General features: G+C 41.4%; 2 protein-coding genes across 4 annotated transcripts in view; both read left to right on the plus strand.

Moving 5' to 3' along the window:
* Nucleotides 1-19,619, plus strand: part of LOC100337053 (ATP-binding cassette sub-family C member 4) — a 1,051,816-nt gene that overhangs the window by 759,667 nt on the left and 272,530 nt on the right. The window lies entirely within an intron of this gene.
* Nucleotides 1-19,619, plus strand: part of LOC107131218 (ATP-binding cassette sub-family C member 4-like) — a 66,709-nt gene that overhangs the window by 10,391 nt on the left and 36,699 nt on the right. For all 3 annotated transcript variants that reach the window (XM_025000206.2, XM_059892302.1, XM_059892303.1), the window contains 4 exons: nucleotides 7,797-7,886; nucleotides 9,921-10,112; nucleotides 13,293-13,387; nucleotides 13,610-13,696. In XM_025000206.2, coding sequence (XP_024855974.2) covers nucleotides 7,797-7,886; nucleotides 9,921-10,112; nucleotides 13,293-13,387; nucleotides 13,610-13,696 — 464 coding nt within the window. The remainder of the gene's footprint in view (nucleotides 1-7,796; nucleotides 7,887-9,920; nucleotides 10,113-13,292; nucleotides 13,388-13,609; nucleotides 13,697-19,619) is intronic.

The following is a 19,619-nucleotide window of genomic DNA, read 5'->3' on the forward strand; positions in this document are numbered from 1 at the left end:
TGGTGGCAGCCAGGGACAGGAGGAGACAGCAAGTGGACATCGTGAGCTCCAGTGATTCCGTTCAAAGCTTTCACTGTATGGAAGCTGACATGGAGAACTGGGGATGTTCCAACACTTGGTTTATTTATAATGTTCAGGCAAACAGGGAAAACAGAAGAATTTGCTCTCAAGTATTGCACCCCCAGTGCAGCCCCTTTATTGACAATTGAAATGCTCGCCTGCAACCTGGTTCCATGGTCCTCTGTGCACACCGTCCTGTGTCAGTGTGGGTGAGTCAGGAAAACTGAACCCACACCACAGGAGGGTAGGTTAGGTCATGGGTTAGGTCATAGGGAGCCCTCAGGAGGGAGAGGGGCACAGACATTGGGGTTTTTGAGAGAAGCTGAGTCTGAATGAAGCCCCTGCTGGGTTGGGAGGCAGGAGATTCTGTAACCTGCTCCCCTAGACAGCCAGGTGGGCAGGTGGGGGGAGGTCTCAGGGACCCAGTTCTCATTCATGAAATGGTGGGACTTGGTCTGTTTTTAAGCTCTTAAAATAAATGGTCCTGTGTGAGCCTCCAGATTTCATGGAACAGGGGTTTCCAACTGTGTCTGCACAGAGTTAGGGCTCAGCTGATGATCCTTGTTGAGTCAGTGTCCCCTGATCCTGGGTAACCATAATGGGAGGGGACCCAGTGCCTCTGAGCTGTCAAGTGCTGCCCCCTTCTGGTCATGGCAGAGTAGTGCCTGCCCGAAGCCTGAACAGGGAGGGAACTCAATGTCCTGTCCTGACAAACTATGAGGGGAGGGGACAGGGATGATGATTGTATGTGGTTCATTGTTTTGTTGTCACACCTGAGTGAAAAGTAGTAAAATAGGACCCTAAGTGTCAACGCGAAGAAAGGCGTGAAGTGTAAACAAATGCTTCTTGTATATTAAAATCTAGCTTCTTACTGATTTTTCTTTTCTTTTTTTTTAATTTTATTTTATTTTTAATAATATTTTAATATTTTAATAAAAATAAAATTAAAAAAAAAGAAAAATCAGTAATAAGCTAGATTTTAATATACAATTTAAAAAAAAAAAAGAAAAATCAGTAAGAAGCTAGATTTTAATATACAAGAAGCATTTGTTTACACTTCACGCCTTTCTTCGCGTTGACACTTAGGGTCCTATTTTACTACTTTTCACTCAGGTGTGACAACAAAACAATGAACCACATACAATCATCATCCCTGTCCCCTCCCCTCATAGTTTGTCAGGACAGGACATTGAGTTCCCTCCCTGTTCAGGCTTCGGGCAGGCACTACTCTGCCATGACCAGAAAGGGGCAGCACTTGACAGCTCAGAGGCACTGGGTCCCCTCCCATTATGGTTACCCAGGATCATGTAAATATCATGTAGGAAACGAGTTGCCAGTCCAGGTTCGATGCACGATGCTGGATGCTTGGGGCTGGTGCACTGGGACGGCCCAGGGGGATGGCATGGGGAGGGAGGAGGGAGGAGGGTTCGGGATGGGGAACACATGTATACCTGTGGCGGATTCATTTTGATATTTGGCAAAACTAATACAATTATGTAAAGTTTAAAAATAAAATAAAATTAGAAAAAAAAAAAAAAAAAACCAGGGCCAAGATTAGGGTTGAGAGAAGCCCTTGCCTCCCATGTAAAGTTTAAGGGGGCACCAACACTCTCAGGAGTCACCGGTCTGCCTCAGACTCTGATATGGGACAGGGCAGCACTGTTACTGATCCTATCTTTATGTAAATTTTGTTTTTTCACTTTGTAAAAAAAAAAAAAAAAAAATTTTATTTTATTTTTAAACTTTACATAATTGTATTAGCTTTGCCAAATATCAGAATGAATCCGCCACAGGTATACAGGTGTTCCCCATCCTGAACCCTCCTCCCTCCTCCCTCCCCACACCATCCCTCTGGGTCGTCCCAGTGCACCAGCCCCAAGCATCCAGTATCGCGCATCGAACCTGGACTGGCAACTCGTTTCTTACATGATATTCTACATGTTTCAATGTCACTCTCCCAAATCTTCCCACCCTCTCCCTCTCCCACAGAGTCCATAAGACTGTTCTATACATCAGTGTCTCTTTTGCTGTCTCGTACACCGGGTTATTGTTACCATCTTTCTAAATTCCATATATATGCGTTAGTATACTGTATTTATGTTTTTCCTTCTGGCTTACTTCACTCTGTATAATAGGCTCCAGTTTCATCCATCTCATTAGAACTGATTCAAATGTATTCTTTTTAATGGCTGAGTAATACTCCATTGTGTATATGTACCATTGCTTTCTTATCCATTCATCTGCTGATGGACATCTAGGTTGCTTCCATGTCCTGGCTATTATAAACAGTGCTGCGATGAACATTGGGGTACACGTGTCTCTTTCCCTTCTGGTTTCCTCAGTGTGTATGCCCAGCAGTGGGGATTGCTGGATCATAAGGCAGTTCTATTTCCAGTTTTTTAAGGAATCTCCACACTGTTCTCCATAGTGGCTGTACTAGTTTGCATTCCCACCAACAGTGTAAGAGGGTTCCCTTTTCTCCACACCCTCTCCAGCATTTATTATTTGTAGACTTTTGGATCGCAGCCATTCTGACTGGTGTGAAATGGTACCTCATAGTGGTTTTGATTTGCATTTCTCTGAGAATGAGTGATGTTGAGCATCTTTTCATGTGTTTGTTAGCCATCTGTATGTCTTCTTTGGAGAAATGTCTATTTAGTTCTTTGGCCCATTTTTTGATTGGGTCATTTATTTTTCTGGAGTTGAGCTGTAGGAGTTGCTTGTATATTTTTGAGATTAGTTGTTTGTCAGTTGCTTCATTTGCTATTATTTTCTCCCATTCTGAAGGCTGTCTTTTCACCTTGCTAATAGTTTCCTTTGATGTGCAGAAGCTTTTAAGGTTAATTAGGTCCCATTTGTTTATTTTTGCTTTTGTTTCCAATATTCTGGGAGGTGGGTCATAGAGGATCCTGCTGTGATGTATGTCAGAGAGTGTTTTGCCTATGTTCTCCTCTAGGAGTTTTATAGTTTCTGGTCTTACGTTTAGATCTTTAATCCATTTTGAATTTATTTTTGTGTATGGTGTTAGAAAGTGTTCTAGTTTCATTCTTTTACAAGTGGTTGACCAGATTTCCCAGCACCACTTGTTAAAGAGATTGTCTTTAATCCATTGTATATTCTTGCCTCCTTTGTCAAAGATAAGGTGTCCATATGTACGTGGATTTATCTCTGGGCTTTCTATTTTATTCCATTGATCTATATTTCTGTCTTTGTGCCAGTACCATACTGTCTTGATAACTGTGGCTTTGTAGTAGAGCCTGAAGTCAGGTAGGTTGATTGCTCCAGTTCCATTCTTCTTTCTCAAGATCGCTTTGGCTATTCGAGGTTTTTTGTATTTCCATACAAATTGTGAAATTATTTGTTCTAGCTCTGTGAAGAATACTGTTGGTAGCTTGATAGGGATTGCGTTGAATCTATAAATTGCTTTGGGTAGTATACTCATTTTCACTATATTGATTCTTCCAATCCATGAACATGGTATATTTCTCCATCTATTAGTGTCCTCTTTGATTTCTTTCACCAGTGTTTATAGTTTTCTATATATAGGTCTTTAGTTTCTTTAGGTAGATATATTCCTAAGTATTTTATTCTTTCCGTTGCAATGGTGAATGGAATTGTTTCCTTAATTTCTCTCTCTGTTTTCTCATTATTAGTGTATAGGAATGCAAGGGATTTCTGGGTGTTGATTTTATATCCTGCAACTTTACTATAGTCATTGATTAGTTCTAGTAATTTTCTGGTGGAATCTTTAGGGTTTTCTATGTAGAGGATCATGTCATCTGCAAATAGTGAGAGTTTTACTTCTTCTTTTCCAATTTGGATTCCTTTTATTTCTTTTTCTGCTCTGATTGCTGTGGCCAAAACTTCCAAAACTATGTTGAATAGTAATGGTGAAAGTGGGCACCCTTGTCTTGTTCCTGACTTTAGAGGAAATGCTTTCAATGTTTCACCATTGAGGATAATGTTTGCTGTGGGTTTGTCATATATAGCTTTTATTATGTTGAGGTATGTTCCTTCTATTCCTGCTTTCTGGAGAGTTTTTATCATAAATGGATGTTGAATTTTGTCAAAGGCTTTCTCTGCATCTACTGAGATAATCATATGGTTTTTATTTTTCAATTTGTTAATGTGGTGTATTACATTGATTGTTTTGTGGATATTGAAGAATCCTTGCATCCCTGGGATAAAGCCCACTTGATCATGGTGTATAATCTTTTTAATGTGTTGTTGGATTCTGATTGCTAGAATTTTGTTAAGGATTTTTGCATCTATGTTCATCAGTGATATTGGCCTATAGTTTTCTTTTTTGTGGCATCTTTGTCAGGTTTTGGTATTAGGGTGATGGTAGCCTCATAGAATGAGTTTGGAAGTTTACCTTCCTCTGCAATTTTTTGGAAGAGTTTGAGCAGGATAGGTGTCAGCTCTTCTCTAAATTTTTGGTAGAATTCAACTGTGAAGCCGTCTGGACCAGGGCTTTTGTTTGCTGGAAGATTTTTGATTACAGTTTCAATTTCCATGCTTGTGATGGGTCTGTTAAGATTTTCTATTTCTTCCTGGTCGAGTTTTGGAAAGTTGTACTTTTCTAAGAATTTGTCCATTTCTTCCACGTTGTCCATTTTATTGGCATATAATTGTTGATAGTAGTCTGTTATGATCCTTTGTATTTCTGTGTTGTCTGTTGTGATCTCTCCATTTTCGTTTCTAATTTTGTTGATTTGATTTTTCTCCCTTTGTTTCTTGATGAGTCTGGCTAATGGTTTGTCAATTTTATTTATCCTTTCAAAGAACCAGCTTTTGGTTTTGTTGATTTTTGCTATGGTCTCTTTTGTTTCTTTTGCATTTATTTCTGCTCTAAGTTTTAAGATTTCTTTCCTTCTACTAACCCTGGGGTTCTTCATTTCTTCCTTTTCTAGTTGCTTTAGGTGTAGAGTTAGGCTATTTATTTGACTTTTTTCTTGTTTCTTGAGGTGTGCCTGTATTGCTATGAACTTTCCCCTTAGGACTGCTTTTACCGTGTCCCACAGGTTTTGGGTTGTTGTGTTTTCATTTTCATTCGTTTCTATGCAAATTTTGATTTCTTTTTTGATTTCTTCTGTGATTTGTTGGTTATTTAGCAGCGTGTTGTTCAGCCTCCATATGTTGGAATTTTTAATAGTTTTTCTCCTGTAATTGAGATCTAATCTTACTGCATTGTGGTCAGAAAAAATGCTTGGGATGATTTCTATTTTTTCTAAACCTGAAACTTTTTTTTGGTGATGAAAGTTAATTATTTTTTTTAGTAAATGATTGCCTTATTATCAGTTCAGCTGTTTACAGAGAAATCTTTCATTTTGAAGATTATCTAGACTTTTTTATACAGACTCTATGCTTTTAGTCTTTGGGGCATTTTACTTAATTACATGTAACCACTGTGTATGTATTTTTAAACATAACAGTTACTGACAATTTTCTTAACACTTAGAATATGTAAAGAAGTACACATACCCTCAAGTCTCCCAGGAATACGCCCTGTGATTGGCATGATGAGTACTTTGTCCTTCTTCCTCATGAAATGTTTTTGTTTTCCTTACAGTATAGGTATAGGTACTTTATTTTCCCTGTTTATCCAGGACAGGCAATGCATATAACATGTATAAAACTGAGGCTTTATTCCTCTGACTCACAACGTCATAATTTTCCTTATTCCCCATTTATTTTGGTGTTATTGGTGTTAAATTAGAGCTCTCGTGAAATTAGACCATTATTTACAAGAGTTAATTTACCAAGAGTGATTTTATTATGTAAAGTGTCCTCTTCTTGCTGAGTGTTACTGAGATTTTTTTCTTTATCAAATGAAAATGGAGATATTAATGGGGATTTCAAATTACACTGTTTATTAGTATAGGACCAGGCACGCTATGTTCTTCTGCTGCCACCTTGTGGAAATTAATGAGATAGTTAAAACCAAAGATTATTGCGTGTGTCTTCAGTCGCTGTGTCAGACTCTTTGTAAACCCATGGACTGTAGCCTACCAGGCTCCTCTGTCCATGGAATTTCCAGGCAAGGATACTAGAGTGGCTATGAAAGGGTAAGTGGTAAAAACCTCCCACACTGAATACTCTAGTAAGTACATTATTTTAATAAGCTTATGTACATCCTTCAGTTTGCATTTCAAGCAGGTTCCTTGTCATTTCAACTCCTTAAATTCTGTGGGTGTCTACACTGGAGTCCATATTGAAATTTGGTATAAGAAGCCTTCCTAAGGCAACTAAAGCTGTTTCAACTCCCAAAAAGATAGGACTGGATGAAAAGACCTGTAAAACACAATGTCTTTTTTTTTTAATTTAATTTAATTTTATTTTTTAACTTTACAATATTGCATTGGTTTTGCCATATATCACAGAGAAGGTAACCAACATGAATCTGCCACAGATATACACGTGTTCCCCATCCTGAACCCTCCTCCCTCCTCCCTCCCCGTACCATCCCTCTGGGTCGTCCCAGTGCACCAGCCCCAAGCATCTAGTATCGTGCATCGAACCTGGACTGGCGACTCGTTTCATATATAATATTATACATGTTTCAATGCCATTATCCCAAATCATCCCACCCTCTCCCTCTTCCACAGAGTCCAAAAGACTGTTCTATACATTAGTGTCTCTTTTGCTGTCTCATATACAGGGTTATTGTTACCATCTTTCTAAATTCCACATATATGCTTTAGTATACTGTATTGGTGTTTTTCTTTCTGGCTTACTTCACTCTGTATAATAGGCTCCAGGTTTATCCACCTCATTAGAACTGATTCAGATGTATTCTTTTTAATGGCTGAGTAATACTCCATTGTGTATATGTACCACAGCTTTCTTATCCATTCATCTGCTTATGGACATCTATGTTGCTTCCATGTCCTGGCTATTATCAACAGTGCTGCGATGAACATTGGGGTACACGTGTCTCTTTCAATTCTGGTTTCCTTGCTATGTATGCCCAGCATTGGGATTGCTGGGTCATGGATTAAAGATCTAAATATAAGACCAGAAACTATAAAACTCCTAGAGGAGAACATAGGCAAAATACTCTCCGACATACATCACAGCAGGATCCTCTATGACCCACCTCCCAGAATATTGGAAATAAAACAAAAATAAACAAATGGGACATAATTAAACTTAAAAGCTTCTGCACAACAAAGGAAACTATAAGAAAGGTGAAAAGACAGACTTCAGAATGGGAGAAAATAATAGCAAATGAAGCAACTGACAACTAATCTCAAAAATATACAAGCAACTCCTACAGCTCAACTCCAGAAAAATAAATGACCCAGTCAAAAAATGGGCCAAATAACTAAATAGACATTTCTCCAAAGAAGACATACAGATGGATAACAAACACATGAAAAGATGCTCAACATCATTCATTCTCAGAGAAATGCAAATCAAAACCACTATGAGGTACCATTTCACGCCAGTCAGATTGGCTGTGATCCAAAAGTCTACAAGCAATAAATGCTGGAGAGGGTGTGGAGAAAAGGGAACCCTCTTACACTGTTGGTGGGAATGCAAACTAGTACAGCCACTATGGAGAACAGTGTGGAGATTCCTTAAAAAACTGGAACTAGAACACAATGTCTTCAAATGAGAAAAATGTGGGCTATGTTAGCATTTCCGTGACTCTTATGGTATTTTCCCCACTATTTGAAGTAATTTGTGTTACTTTATTGAAATGGGTACATTTTTGTAACTTTCATTTGCAGGAATCAGGAACCCCAGCCCTAAAAGGCCTTTCCTTTACTGTCAGACCCGGTGAACTGTTAGCTGTGGTCGGACCTGTAGGCGCAGGAAAGGTACGTTCTGATGGGTTTTGACAGCTTGATAACAGCCCCGGTTATATTCTCAGAGTGGAGCCCAGAGCTGAGTGTGACTCAGTTTGAATTCAGTGTGTCTAGAACAGTGTTTCTCTAGGTGTATTCTGTGGAGCATTCATTTTGTGAAAAGGTTTTGTGGCAAATAAATCTGAATAAATGCACACAGTGTTTTCCTTCTTGGTGCTTCACATTGCCCAGTTGGGAACCACTTGTAAAGCACTGAACATCTCAGTGAAGGAAATTATTGATGTGACAGCTGTTCAGAATGGATGGAGACAATGGGGATTTCTTTTTGTCACAGTGGCCCCTCCAGGAAGTCTGGAGGTGGTGCAGGTTCTTCCAGGAAGTTCTGAGCATTTCCCCACGTGACCTGACTTGGTCCTATCAGTGCACATGTAGTGAATGTGCAGCCACGTGCTGGAGATAAAGGTACAGACATGAGTCAGGGCTCGACGCCTCTGCTCCAGAGCAGCAAGGTTCTGGGATGAGACAGATACACAGGCAGGTTATTTCAGCCCAGGGCAATGAGCACTCTGATGTGTAGACACAGACAGAACACACCTATGTGTTGTAAAAAATTTGAAATTTGCACATTGACTTAGTCTCATGTGTTTTGTGCAACAACATACAGAAACTTAAATGTGGGATATGTACATGAAAGGGTGATGATTTCCTTTATCATGGACTTTTGCTCTGCAGACACAACTCACTTCATAGTTTAATTCATCATCTTTGTTTTTTTTTAAGATTTTTAAAATTTTTTAACTGAAGGATAATTGCTTTACAGAATTTTGTTGTTTTCTGTCAAATGTCAACATGAATCAGCCATAGGTATACATATGTCCCTTCCCTCCATAAAATTTTTTTAATGGTGTTTAACATAAACAGTTTTTTTTTTTTTTTAGTTGTTCAACTTTACCTGTCCAAGTAAAATTTGAAGCTACTGTATTACTTGCTTTTTACTATTTATCCTATCTGTTCGCGTGTCTTTGTTTTATTTAGTTATTTATTTGCTTCTTTCCTTCTTCTTGGATTATTTTCTATTACTTTATCATCTCTCTCCATTAGCTTGGAAGTTATATGTGTTTTTTTTTTTCCCAAATCTTCCCACCCTCTCCCTCTCCCACAGAGTCCATAAGACTGTTCTATACATCAGTGTCTCTTTTGCTGTCTCGTATACAGGGTTATCGTTACCATCTTTCTAAATTCCATATATATGCATTAGTATACTGTATTGGTGTTTTTCCTTCTGGCTTACTTCACTCTGTATAATAGGCTCCAGTTTCATCCACCTCATTAGAACTGATTCAAATGTATTCTTTTTAATGGCTGAGTAATACTCCATTGTGTATATGTACCACAGCTTTCTTATCCATTCATCTGCTGATGGACATCTAGGTTGCTTCCATGTCCTGGCTATTATAAACAGTGCTGCGATCTTTGGATATATTATTTACACATAACTTAAAAAAATAAAATATTTGTTTATTTGACTGCATGAGATCTTAGTTCCAGCATGTAAGGTCTAGTTCCCTGACCAGGGATTGAACCCCAGCCCCTGCACTGGGAGCTGAGTCCCAGCCTCTGGGCCACCAGGGAATTCCCTATACATAGCTTTTTAAGAACAAGTATTTGTCAAATAAAGGATATCCTGGATGTAGGAACAACTGCATTAAACATCAGATATATGAAATACACATCCTGTGGGGCTGCTCTACTAGAAAAAGATGTTAAAGATTCTTAATTAGTCTTTGCGGAGTAGAGCACTTCATTTGGGGGAAACTCAGGCAGCATAAATTGTTATACTATTCATATTCCTTATCAACCTTTAGTTTACCTTGACCAATGGTATTATTTTTATTTTTTCATCACAATCACCAGAGCAGTACTTTATCCTGTTCTGAAGGAAAGGGTTCTACTGTGTATCAAGCACCAGGGTGGGGTCAGCTGTGCTGCAGGGCATGTTCCATCCTGAGTGCTGCCTGTTCATTTGTGTGTTGCCATCTGTTTCAGTCATCACTGTTAAGCGCTTTGCTGGGGGAGCTTTCCTTGATCCAGGGAAATGTCAACGTCCACGGGAGGATTGCATATGTTTCTCAGCAGCCCTGGGTGTTTCCAGGAACTGTGAGGAGTAACATTTTATTTGGGAAGAAATATGAAGAAGACAGATACAAAGAAGTAATAAAGGCGTGTGCTTTGGAAAAGGTGAATAATGACTTTTGAGCTGCATATACTCAAATTTCAAATAGTGATAATGTTGGTTTAAACTCTAAAGTTAGTTGAAATTTCTTTTTAATTTGAAAAGTCTTTGATTGTTGCTCAATATATTTGCTGGTCTTCTGGGTAAATATGCAGGCACATATGTTGCTGTTTTAATCCTGATGTGATAACAACACTCACAGAATAACTTTGGTGGGGGGCTGTGTGGTTGTTTCATGTTGTGAAATTTCATTCATTGTTTTTGGTATGGAGGGCTGTGCCACACGCCTTCCACAATCTTAGTTTCCTGACTACAGACTGAACTCGGTCCCTTGACTACAGACTGAATTCGGTCCCTTGGCAAGTGAGAGCACAGAGTCCCAACCACTGGACGACCAGTGAACAGGGGATTTCCTCATTCACTTTTAATTTCTTTTTTTAATGGACAATTGCAAAACTTTGTAAAAAATAGAGAGCATGGTGTAATGAACCCTCATGTACCACCCCCCCAGCTTCAGCCAGGAACAGCTGGTGGTCAGTCTGGCTGCATCTCCAACTCTGCCAGCCCCACCCCCACCCCGGATTATTCTGGAAAAGATCCTAGACCTCAGATTAGTTCATCTGCAAATGTATTATTAGTTTTCTCTGAAAGATAGGAAAGCCTTTGGGAAAAAAATCACATTATTTCACCTGAAAAATAACCCAGATTCCTGAATGTCATCGACCTGCTAGTCTCTGTTTACATGTCCTTAGTCATCTCACTGAGGAATCTCCTTCAGTGCCCCTGGAGGCAGCCTGCACATGAGGTCTCCCCCCTGACCCTTGGCTCGTGCCTCCTCAGGCCTTTTCAGTCCCTAGGTTTCCCTCTCCACTTGGTTTTGACTTGCATTTTTATTTCAAGAAAATAGAATACTTTAACATTTCTTCTTAATACTGCATCTTTTCTTTGGGGGAGAGATTATTTTCAGAAATGGCATTGCATTTCACAGAAAATGACAAAATTAAACATTTAATTCTAGCTTGGGATTTAAATGAAATTAGTGAATGAATGATGAAAACTGAACTTACTTGAGAGGGGAATGTAATTTGGCAAAAAGGAAGAACAATGTAAATACTGATTAAACAGTATGTTACTCTCCTGGGTGGCTCCCCTTGAGTCTGTTGAGTCCAGTCTGGACATCCGAGTATTCTTCTATACTGTGAGAAAGAGCCCAGGACAGACTTTCAGAGGTGAGGAGTTAAGACTCCAAAACCTCCTTCCTGAGGAAATAGAAAATAGTAATTTTGCTTGAACCACAGCTCAAACATCATAGATTGTATCATGTGAGTAGCATTTTGCAATAATGTTGTTAAAACAGAATTGCTCCTTTAATGGGCTTCTTTTCTAATGTCAAGTTAGCAGGAATGAGCTAGATTTGTATTAAATGGTGTTGAGACTGTATAAGAAAAGAAGAGGGAAGTGCATATAGAACAGTGAGAACAGTAGCTCCCATTTATTCAGAGTCCATATGCAAATCATTTTTCTGTCTTTCACCCCTGTGTGTGCACACATGTAAGAGGGTATATGAGTTATTGATTCTTTATCAGTGTCTTCAGCATTAACATCCTCATTTTATAGTTGGTAAAACTAAGGCTTGGAGGATCAAACAGCTCATCTCAGCTCAAGTTCAGATCCCTTTCTGCATGACTCTAGACTCCATGCTTGTCCTTGGTGCTGTGCTGCCTCTCAGTTGAGGAAATGTATAAGGAAGAATTTTTTTTAATTTATTTATTTTAATTAGAGGCTAATTACTTTACAATATTGTATTGGTTTTGACATACATTAACATGAATCCCCCACGGTGTACACGTGTTCCTAATCCTGAGCCCCTCTCCCACCTCCCTCCCCATACCATCTCTCTGGATCATAGAGCAGGTGATAGATGAAGGTATAAGGTGGGGTGTGGAGTAAACAGATCTCAGGCATTTCCTCTTTACTGTAATCACTTCCAGCCCCTGATGCCCAGATCAGACTCCAGAGACCCAGGCCAGGGTGAGGTGTTTCTTTCATGACCTTGCCTTACTGGTGAAGCTCAGCCCTTCTTTCTCCCCACATTTGAGCATCTCTACGGAAGAGATGGGACAGCGGCTGATATTCAGCTTTTTCCCTGGGGGTCAATGCTTTGTCGTAGCTACATGGGCTGATTGGACCAGTAATGTGGGCAGTGTTCTGGGGCCTCCCCCACCATCGGGTGTCCATGCGGCAGTGTCTGGTGGGAAGGGGCCCTGCAGGACCGGGCTGCACAGCGATTCTTCTGTACATGATGTGACCATTATAAACATGGACTGCTTTCCTAGTCTGCGTGGTCGGAACACGGACACCTTCCAAATGTGTCTGGAGTGTGACGCCATCTCTCCATCCTCACTGCTCCCTCTCTGGTCCTGACCACAGTCATCTCTCACCTAGATTTTTCCAGTAGCCTCTTTACTTATATTCATACTTCCCCTTCCCCACTTACTGCCTGTTTTCTGCAAAGCACAGGAGTGATTCCTTAAAAAACCCAAGACCATGTCAGTCCTCCCCTTCCTCCTTTACTGGAGTGACCCCAGGGCTCCTCCTGCTCTGGCTCTGCCCTCACTCCCCTCATTCTTACTCAGCTCTGCTCTCCTGCCTCCTTGTCCTGAACCCCTTGGGCACCTCCCTGTGGCCCCTGCACCCGCCCCTCCCTCTGTGAGGAGCAGCCTCTCCAGGTCTGCCAGAGCCCCCCTCCCCAGATCTGCTCACAACCCCTCTGAGCAGAGTCCTCACACCCCAGTATGGACTCACTTCCCTCCTTCACTCTCCATTCGACTTCCTTTTCCTTTTCGTCCTCAGTTCCTGCACTCAACATGAAAAGAAACTGTAGGGACTTTGTTTCCTCGTGGCTGAATTCACTGTGCCCAGAACAATGTCTAGCATGTAGTCAGTCCTCAGTAAATATCTGTTAAAATGGTCAAATGCATAAATGCTGTGGAAAACTACAGAATGAAGAAAAGATTAAAAAAAACCCCGAGAGGTTTGTTGTTTTAATGTTCAAGGTTATCGTTATTCACTATGAAATAAGCCCGTTATCATTGATCAAACACTTGTGGGGAGAACAGCTGCTGAAAGGTTAGGATGCTAGGAGAACACATTTTAAATCTTTTTCTTTTTCTATCTCCTTATAGAATTTGCAGAATTTGAAGGAAAGAGATCAAACTGTGATAGGAGATGGAGGAACCCCGCTGAGTGAAGGGCAGAAAGCCCGGATCAGCCTCGCCAGGTAAATGGGGTTTCAGTTGCCATTCGCCCCTCCTCCTCCATGGCTCCTAGTGGACGTGAGCACGCAGACCCCGCTCACCGGGTGGGCCTGGGTGAAGCAGGCTCTTGGCCCTTTCCCTGGGCTCCTGGAATGAACATGACATTGTTGGACACCATCATGATTCAGAGATGAGACCCAGGGAGTGTGAAGTATCCTCTCCTGACATCTCTCTACATTTTCTAGAGCCGTATATCAGGACGCAGACATCTACCTCCTGGACGATCCGCTCAGCGCAGTGGATGTAGAAGTCAGCAGGCACTTGTTCGAACAGTGAGTTTGCTCCTGTTTTCTATCGTGTCTTCTTTCCAAGAGCCCTGTAGGGATCAGGGAAGGAAGCTCAGGAAAGCCTTTGTGATTCAGGAGACTCAGCTCATTGTGTGCTGCTGTCCTTCTCTCCCTTTATTCCCTCAAAAGAAGACCCATTGTAGAGAAATCTTGCATCATGTTGAGGTCAGGACAGAAAAATACAGCAGGTGCTTCCAGTGTGTGGAGCACAGTGGAGTCCATGCTTTAGGGAGTCAGGGATAGATGGCAGATTCCACCCTGTGACTTGCAGTTGATGGATCCAGATGCTGTGGACAGATCCACACCCCAGGAATCAGAAGGATGCTATCCGATTTTTAAATCATAGAGTGGAAGTCTGTAATCTGATACTTGGCTGCCAGTTCTTTTCCTCCATCATTCCCTCATCATTTAGGCACATTAGAAGGTACAGTGTTTTCAGTACTGACATAGAGCTTCCATGGAAAGGCCTTGTTATCTTATGCTTATTATTCTTTAGGTCTGAAAATACTTAGCAAAGTCTAGAATTCAGGAATAACTTATCAGAGCCATACTTGATATCAGAGTATGGCTTCAATCATTTAATGTTGCTTCATGGATGCTTGTGGAATTAATACTTAGACCCACAATATAGGGTTAACTTGAACATGAATCTAGTTATCTAGAATCTTTCTTAAATCCTGACTCTCAATTTGTGATTCTGGAATTAGGTGTCAGTGGCTCTTGCTTGGCCATAGAATCCCTGAAACAGAACAACTACGATGCTTTTCTATGTATAATATGTCTTAACATATACTGACTGAGGCCTTTGATGGAGTCTAAATTGGCCTCCTTGAAAGCCTCATGAACTTGCTTTTGCTGAAACAGCCGCCACATCTCCCCCCAGAGTTAGTTCCCTTGCTGTTCACCCTATAAAGACAATGGGCCTTCCAGCTACACTTAACACCCTGCTGTGTGCACTGAGTTAGATGCCCTTACAGATGTCCCTGCACAAAACCTCTCAGTTTATAAGGAGGACAGTGAGCCAGGAGAGGGGAAGGACCACACTGGGCAGAATAAGGGAGACAGGACGCCCAGCTCTCATTCCTGCCTCTAAGGAACCTGTCTCTACATGGAGCTTGTTAAGACAGATGCCTGGGGAAAGGTCAGCAGAGTCAAGCTTTAGAAAATTTCAACACAGGATAGTAAGTGCTGAATAGAAGCAGTAGTGGAAGCTGGAGGCTTTTATTAAAAATGAATGAATCGAAAAAAAAATATGAATGAATCGCACTTCTACTTGACATTAAGAGTTTCCTTCAGTCATGAGGCTATATCCCAGGTTGTTAAAGTTTTACTGCTTTATGCTTGAATATTAAGTGGGTTCTGTCACCTAAAGAAGGTGAGAGGCCTTAGGCGAACTGATGCTGTCTCACCATGCTATGGATCCCGACGTGTTTCAGCACCACATCACCAGACCCTCACCTCCTGGTCATCAGCTTTTCAGGTCTGTCCTGATCAGACTGCCACACTGCTATCTATACAGCATACCCTCCTGTCTACACAGCTTACCCTCCTGTCTACATGGCTCACCCTCCTGCTCCAGCCCTTCACAGGCCACTGCCACTCCACCCCATGTTCAGGAAGCAGCTCCAGGTCCTCAAACAGAGAACAGGCTTCTTTGCCATCTGCCCCCATCAGCCTTTCCAGCTCGTCCCCTTACTCACTTGGTGTCCAGCTGTGCTGGCTCTGTGGGGGTCATTTCTCACCCTGTCTGTCTGTGCACACTGGTCCCTCTGTCCCAGAGCCAGGGAACTCTGCAGCAGGACACAGGAGGAAGGTGAAAGGTGGGTCCTGCCTTTGCCTCCTGCTCCTCCAGGGAGTGCCTGTGCCCTGTGTCTTCCCACAGTCCTCAATAATAATGCTAAATAAATAATGCTTAATAAAAAGCATTATTTAGAAAAAAATGCAAAGCCCTTAATTGGTCACTTTGGAATCATTTATATTACATTATATGTGATGGAATATTAGGAAGAAAACATTTTACAACTTTTGGGTTGATCTATCTTGGACATAGCAGCCCATCAGATTTGATTTACAACCACTTTCAGGGACAATTGGCAAGTAATTCTAAATTAAGGAGAAACAGTTACATTAAAAGCTTTAGTACTAAGACTGAAGAGGGCTTACTCAGTCAAGGAACTTAGTTACAAACATTGAACTCAGTTCAGTTCAGTCGCTCAGTCGTGTCCGACTCTTTGCGACCCCATGAATTCCAGCACGCCAGGCCTCCCTGTCCATCACCAAGTCCTGGAGTTCACTCAGACCCGTGTCCATCGAGTCAGTGATGCCATCCAACCATCTCATCCTCTGTCGTCCCCTTCTCCTCCTGCCCCCAATCACTCCCAGCATCAGAGTCTTTTCCAATGAGTCAACTCTTCGCATGAGGTGGCCAAAGTACTGGAGTTTCAGCTTTAGCATCATTCCTTCCAAAGAACACCCAGGACTGATCTCCTTTAGAAGGGATTGGTTGGATATCCTTGCAGTCCAAGGGACTCTCAAGAGTCTTCTTCAACACCACAGTTCAAAAACATCAATTCTTCAGCACTCAAATTTCTTCACAGTTCACCTCTCACATCCATACATGAAACCTGGAAAAACCATAGCCTTGACTAGACGGACCTTTGTTGGCAAAGTAATGTGTCTGCTTTTCAATATGCTATCTACGTTGGTCATAACTTTCCTTCCAAGGAGTAAGCGTCTTTTAATTTCATGGCTGCAATCACGAGCAGCCATCTCCAGTGATTTTGGAGCCACAAAAGATAGTCTGACACTGTTTCCACTGTTTCCCCATCTATTTGCCATGAAGTGATAGGACCAGATGCCATCATCTTAGTTTTCTGAATGTTGAGCTTTAAGCCAACTTTTTCACCCTCCTCTTTCACCTTCATCAAAAGACTTTTTTGTTCCTCTTCACTTTCTGCCATAAGGGTGGTGTCATCTGCATATCTGAGGTTATTGATATTTCTCCTGGCAATCTTGATTCCAGCTTGTGCTTCTTCCAGCCCAGCGTTTCTCATGATGTACTCTGCATAGAAGTTAAATAAGCAGGGTGACAATATACAGCCTTGATGTACTCCTTTTCCTATTTGGAACCAGTCTGTTGTTCCATGTCTAGTTCTGACTGTTGTTTCCTGATGTGCATATAGATTTCTCAAGAGACAGGTCAGGTAGTCTGGTATTCCTGTCTCTTGAAGAATTTTCCACAGTTTATTGTGATCCACACAGTCAAAGGCTTTGGCATATTCAATAAAGCAGAAATAGATGTTTTTCTGGAACTCTCTTGCTTTTTTAATGATCCAGCAGAGGTTGGCAATTTGGTCTCTGGTTCCTCTGCCTTTCCTAAATCCAGCTTGCATATCTGGAAGTTCACAGTTCACATATTGCTGAAGCCTGGCTTGGAGAATTTTGAGCATTACTTTACTAGCGTGTGAGATGAGTGCAATTGTGTGGTAGTTTGAGCATTCTTTGGCATTGCCTTTCTTTCGGTTTGGAATGAAAACTGATCTTTTCCAGTCCTGTGGCCACTGCTGAGTTTTCCAAATTTGCTGGTGTATTGAGTGCAGCACTTTCATAGCATCATCTTTCAGGATTTGAAATGGCTCAACTGGAATTCCATCACCTCCACTAGCTTTGCTCATAGTGATGCTTTCTAAGGCCCACTTGACTTCACATTCCAGGATGTCTGGCTCTAGGTCAGTGATCACACCATAGTGATTATCTTGATCATGAAGATCTTTTTTGTACAGTTCTTCTGTGTATTCTTGCCACCTCTTCTTAATATCTTCTGCTTCTATTAGGTCCATACCATTTCTGTCCTTTATCGAGCCCATCTTTGCATATGTTCTCTTGATATCTCTAATTTTCTTGAAGAGATCTCTAGTCTTTCCCATGCTGTTGTTTTCCTCTACTTCTTTGCACTGATCGCTGAGGAAGGCTTTCTTATTTCTTCTTGCTATTCTTTGGAACTCTGCATTCAGAGTTCTGAATCTTTCTTTTTCGCTTCTCTTCTTTTCACAGGTGTTTGTAAGACCTCCCCAGACAGCCATTTTGCTTTTGCATTTCTTTTCCATGGGGATGGTCTTGATCCCTGTTTCCTGTACAATGTTACGAACCTCCATCCACAGTTCATCAGGTACTCTATCTATCGGATATAGTCCCTTAAATCTATCTCACTTCCACTGTATAAGCATAAGGGATTTGATTTAGGTCATACCTGAATGGTCTAGTGGTTTTCCTACATCTCAAAGGGTAAAAATGAATCCTTTTGGATTTAATGAATTGATGGTGTTTGTGTCTCCATCCTAGGGTGTGATCCTCTGATCACAGAACCAGTGTCCAGAGTGTCCACTTAGGACTTTTCTGTCCTGAGTCCAAAGTACATAACAGCCTGTGGTTAGGGAGGAGTGGGGAAGGGGGATGACTTTTCCTGGGCGGATTGATGGTTTGATTTCTCAGAACATGTGGGTGAGTTGTCATTGATGTTGTTGAGATGGAGAAACTGAGGTTTAGTAGCTCGTCTGACATCGTCAGTCTCATGAGAAGGACTGAGCTTCAGTCTGCTGCCTCCAGACTCTCCATCTGACTCACTCACAGGCTGAGCTCTGGCCCGTGTTTCTGAGATTTGCTCTGCGAGGGGCTTGGGCTCCCAGGTTACCTCTCTGGAGCCCTGCCTATGGTCACCAGAGTCCTGGACCCAGGCTATAACTTCCTGGAGGAGTTGTGGACCCAGTAGGATGAAACGGGTTGAGTCCCTGTGGCAGATTCATTTCGATATTTGGTAAAACTAATACAATATTGTAAAGTTTAAAAATAAAATAAAATTAAAAAAAAAATAAAATGAGGAGCAGATTGAGGTGTTACTATGAAAGGACACATTTAATAATGTGAAGGACACTGAGGGGATTGTTGGGTTACACCTTAGCAGAACTTGGCAGCAGCTGTTGCTCTTAACAGGCAGGAGGTAATTACCAGTTTCAGGGGAATTGACATCCAGTTGGCTTGTTGGTTACCATGGAAACCAGCAGAGGGTCATGCCCCTCCTGCCCCTTTGACAAGCATAGTGGAGGGTTCTGATCTAAAGCTAGAACAGCCATTCGCTGGGCTCTGGGACAAACATATAGGAAGGTCAGTCACATGAGGAGGTGTAGTTGAAGCAGGCACTGGTCAGGCAGGCGATGTAGAGAGGACAAGAGAAGAGCCATCTTGGGTGGTCTGACCACACAGGGGTCTTGGCTAAGAGAGTTGGTATGTCTTTTGATTTGTTGGTTGATTTCCACTCCGATTTGGGCCATTTGGGTTCCGTTCTTTCATTTCCATGTTTGGAAGGTGTTCAGTCCTAATGAAAGAAGAACTGCTTCCTGAATGGGACTGGGAATGTTGAAGGGAATGTTGAGGCCATGCCAGCGTTCATTTTCTGTCTAATATTATTTGGGGGGAAGGGTCTAAAATATGCACTCTGGCAAAGGTTATCAAGAAACTATTCATTTTTGTTGTTAATCTGTACATCGTAAATCATAAATAATCGCATAGAAAACTGCCTAAAAATGTACACTTTTTTTTCAAGGAGTTAAATAATTTTGTTTTTTTAACATAAATTTATTTCTTTTAATTGGAGGCCAATTACTTTACAATATTGTATTGGTTTTTCCATACGTCAACATGAATCTGCCACAGGTGTACACATGTTCCCCATCATGAACCCCCCTCCTACCTCCCTCTCTGTACCATCCCTCTGGGTCATCCCAGTGCACTAGCCCCAAGCATCCTGTACCATTTTTATATGACATAGATTCCTGTTCTCCTATTCTCACATAGAAATAACAGTGTTTTAGTTCAGTTGAGTTTTGGAATCTCAGTGTTGCTCAATTGCTTT

This window comes from Bos taurus, chromosome 12 (assembly GCF_002263795.3).
Source record: "Bos taurus isolate L1 Dominette 01449 registration number 42190680 breed Hereford chromosome 12, ARS-UCD2.0, whole genome shotgun sequence".
NCBI classification, from domain to species: Eukaryota; Metazoa; Chordata; class Mammalia; order Artiodactyla; family Bovidae; genus Bos; species Bos taurus.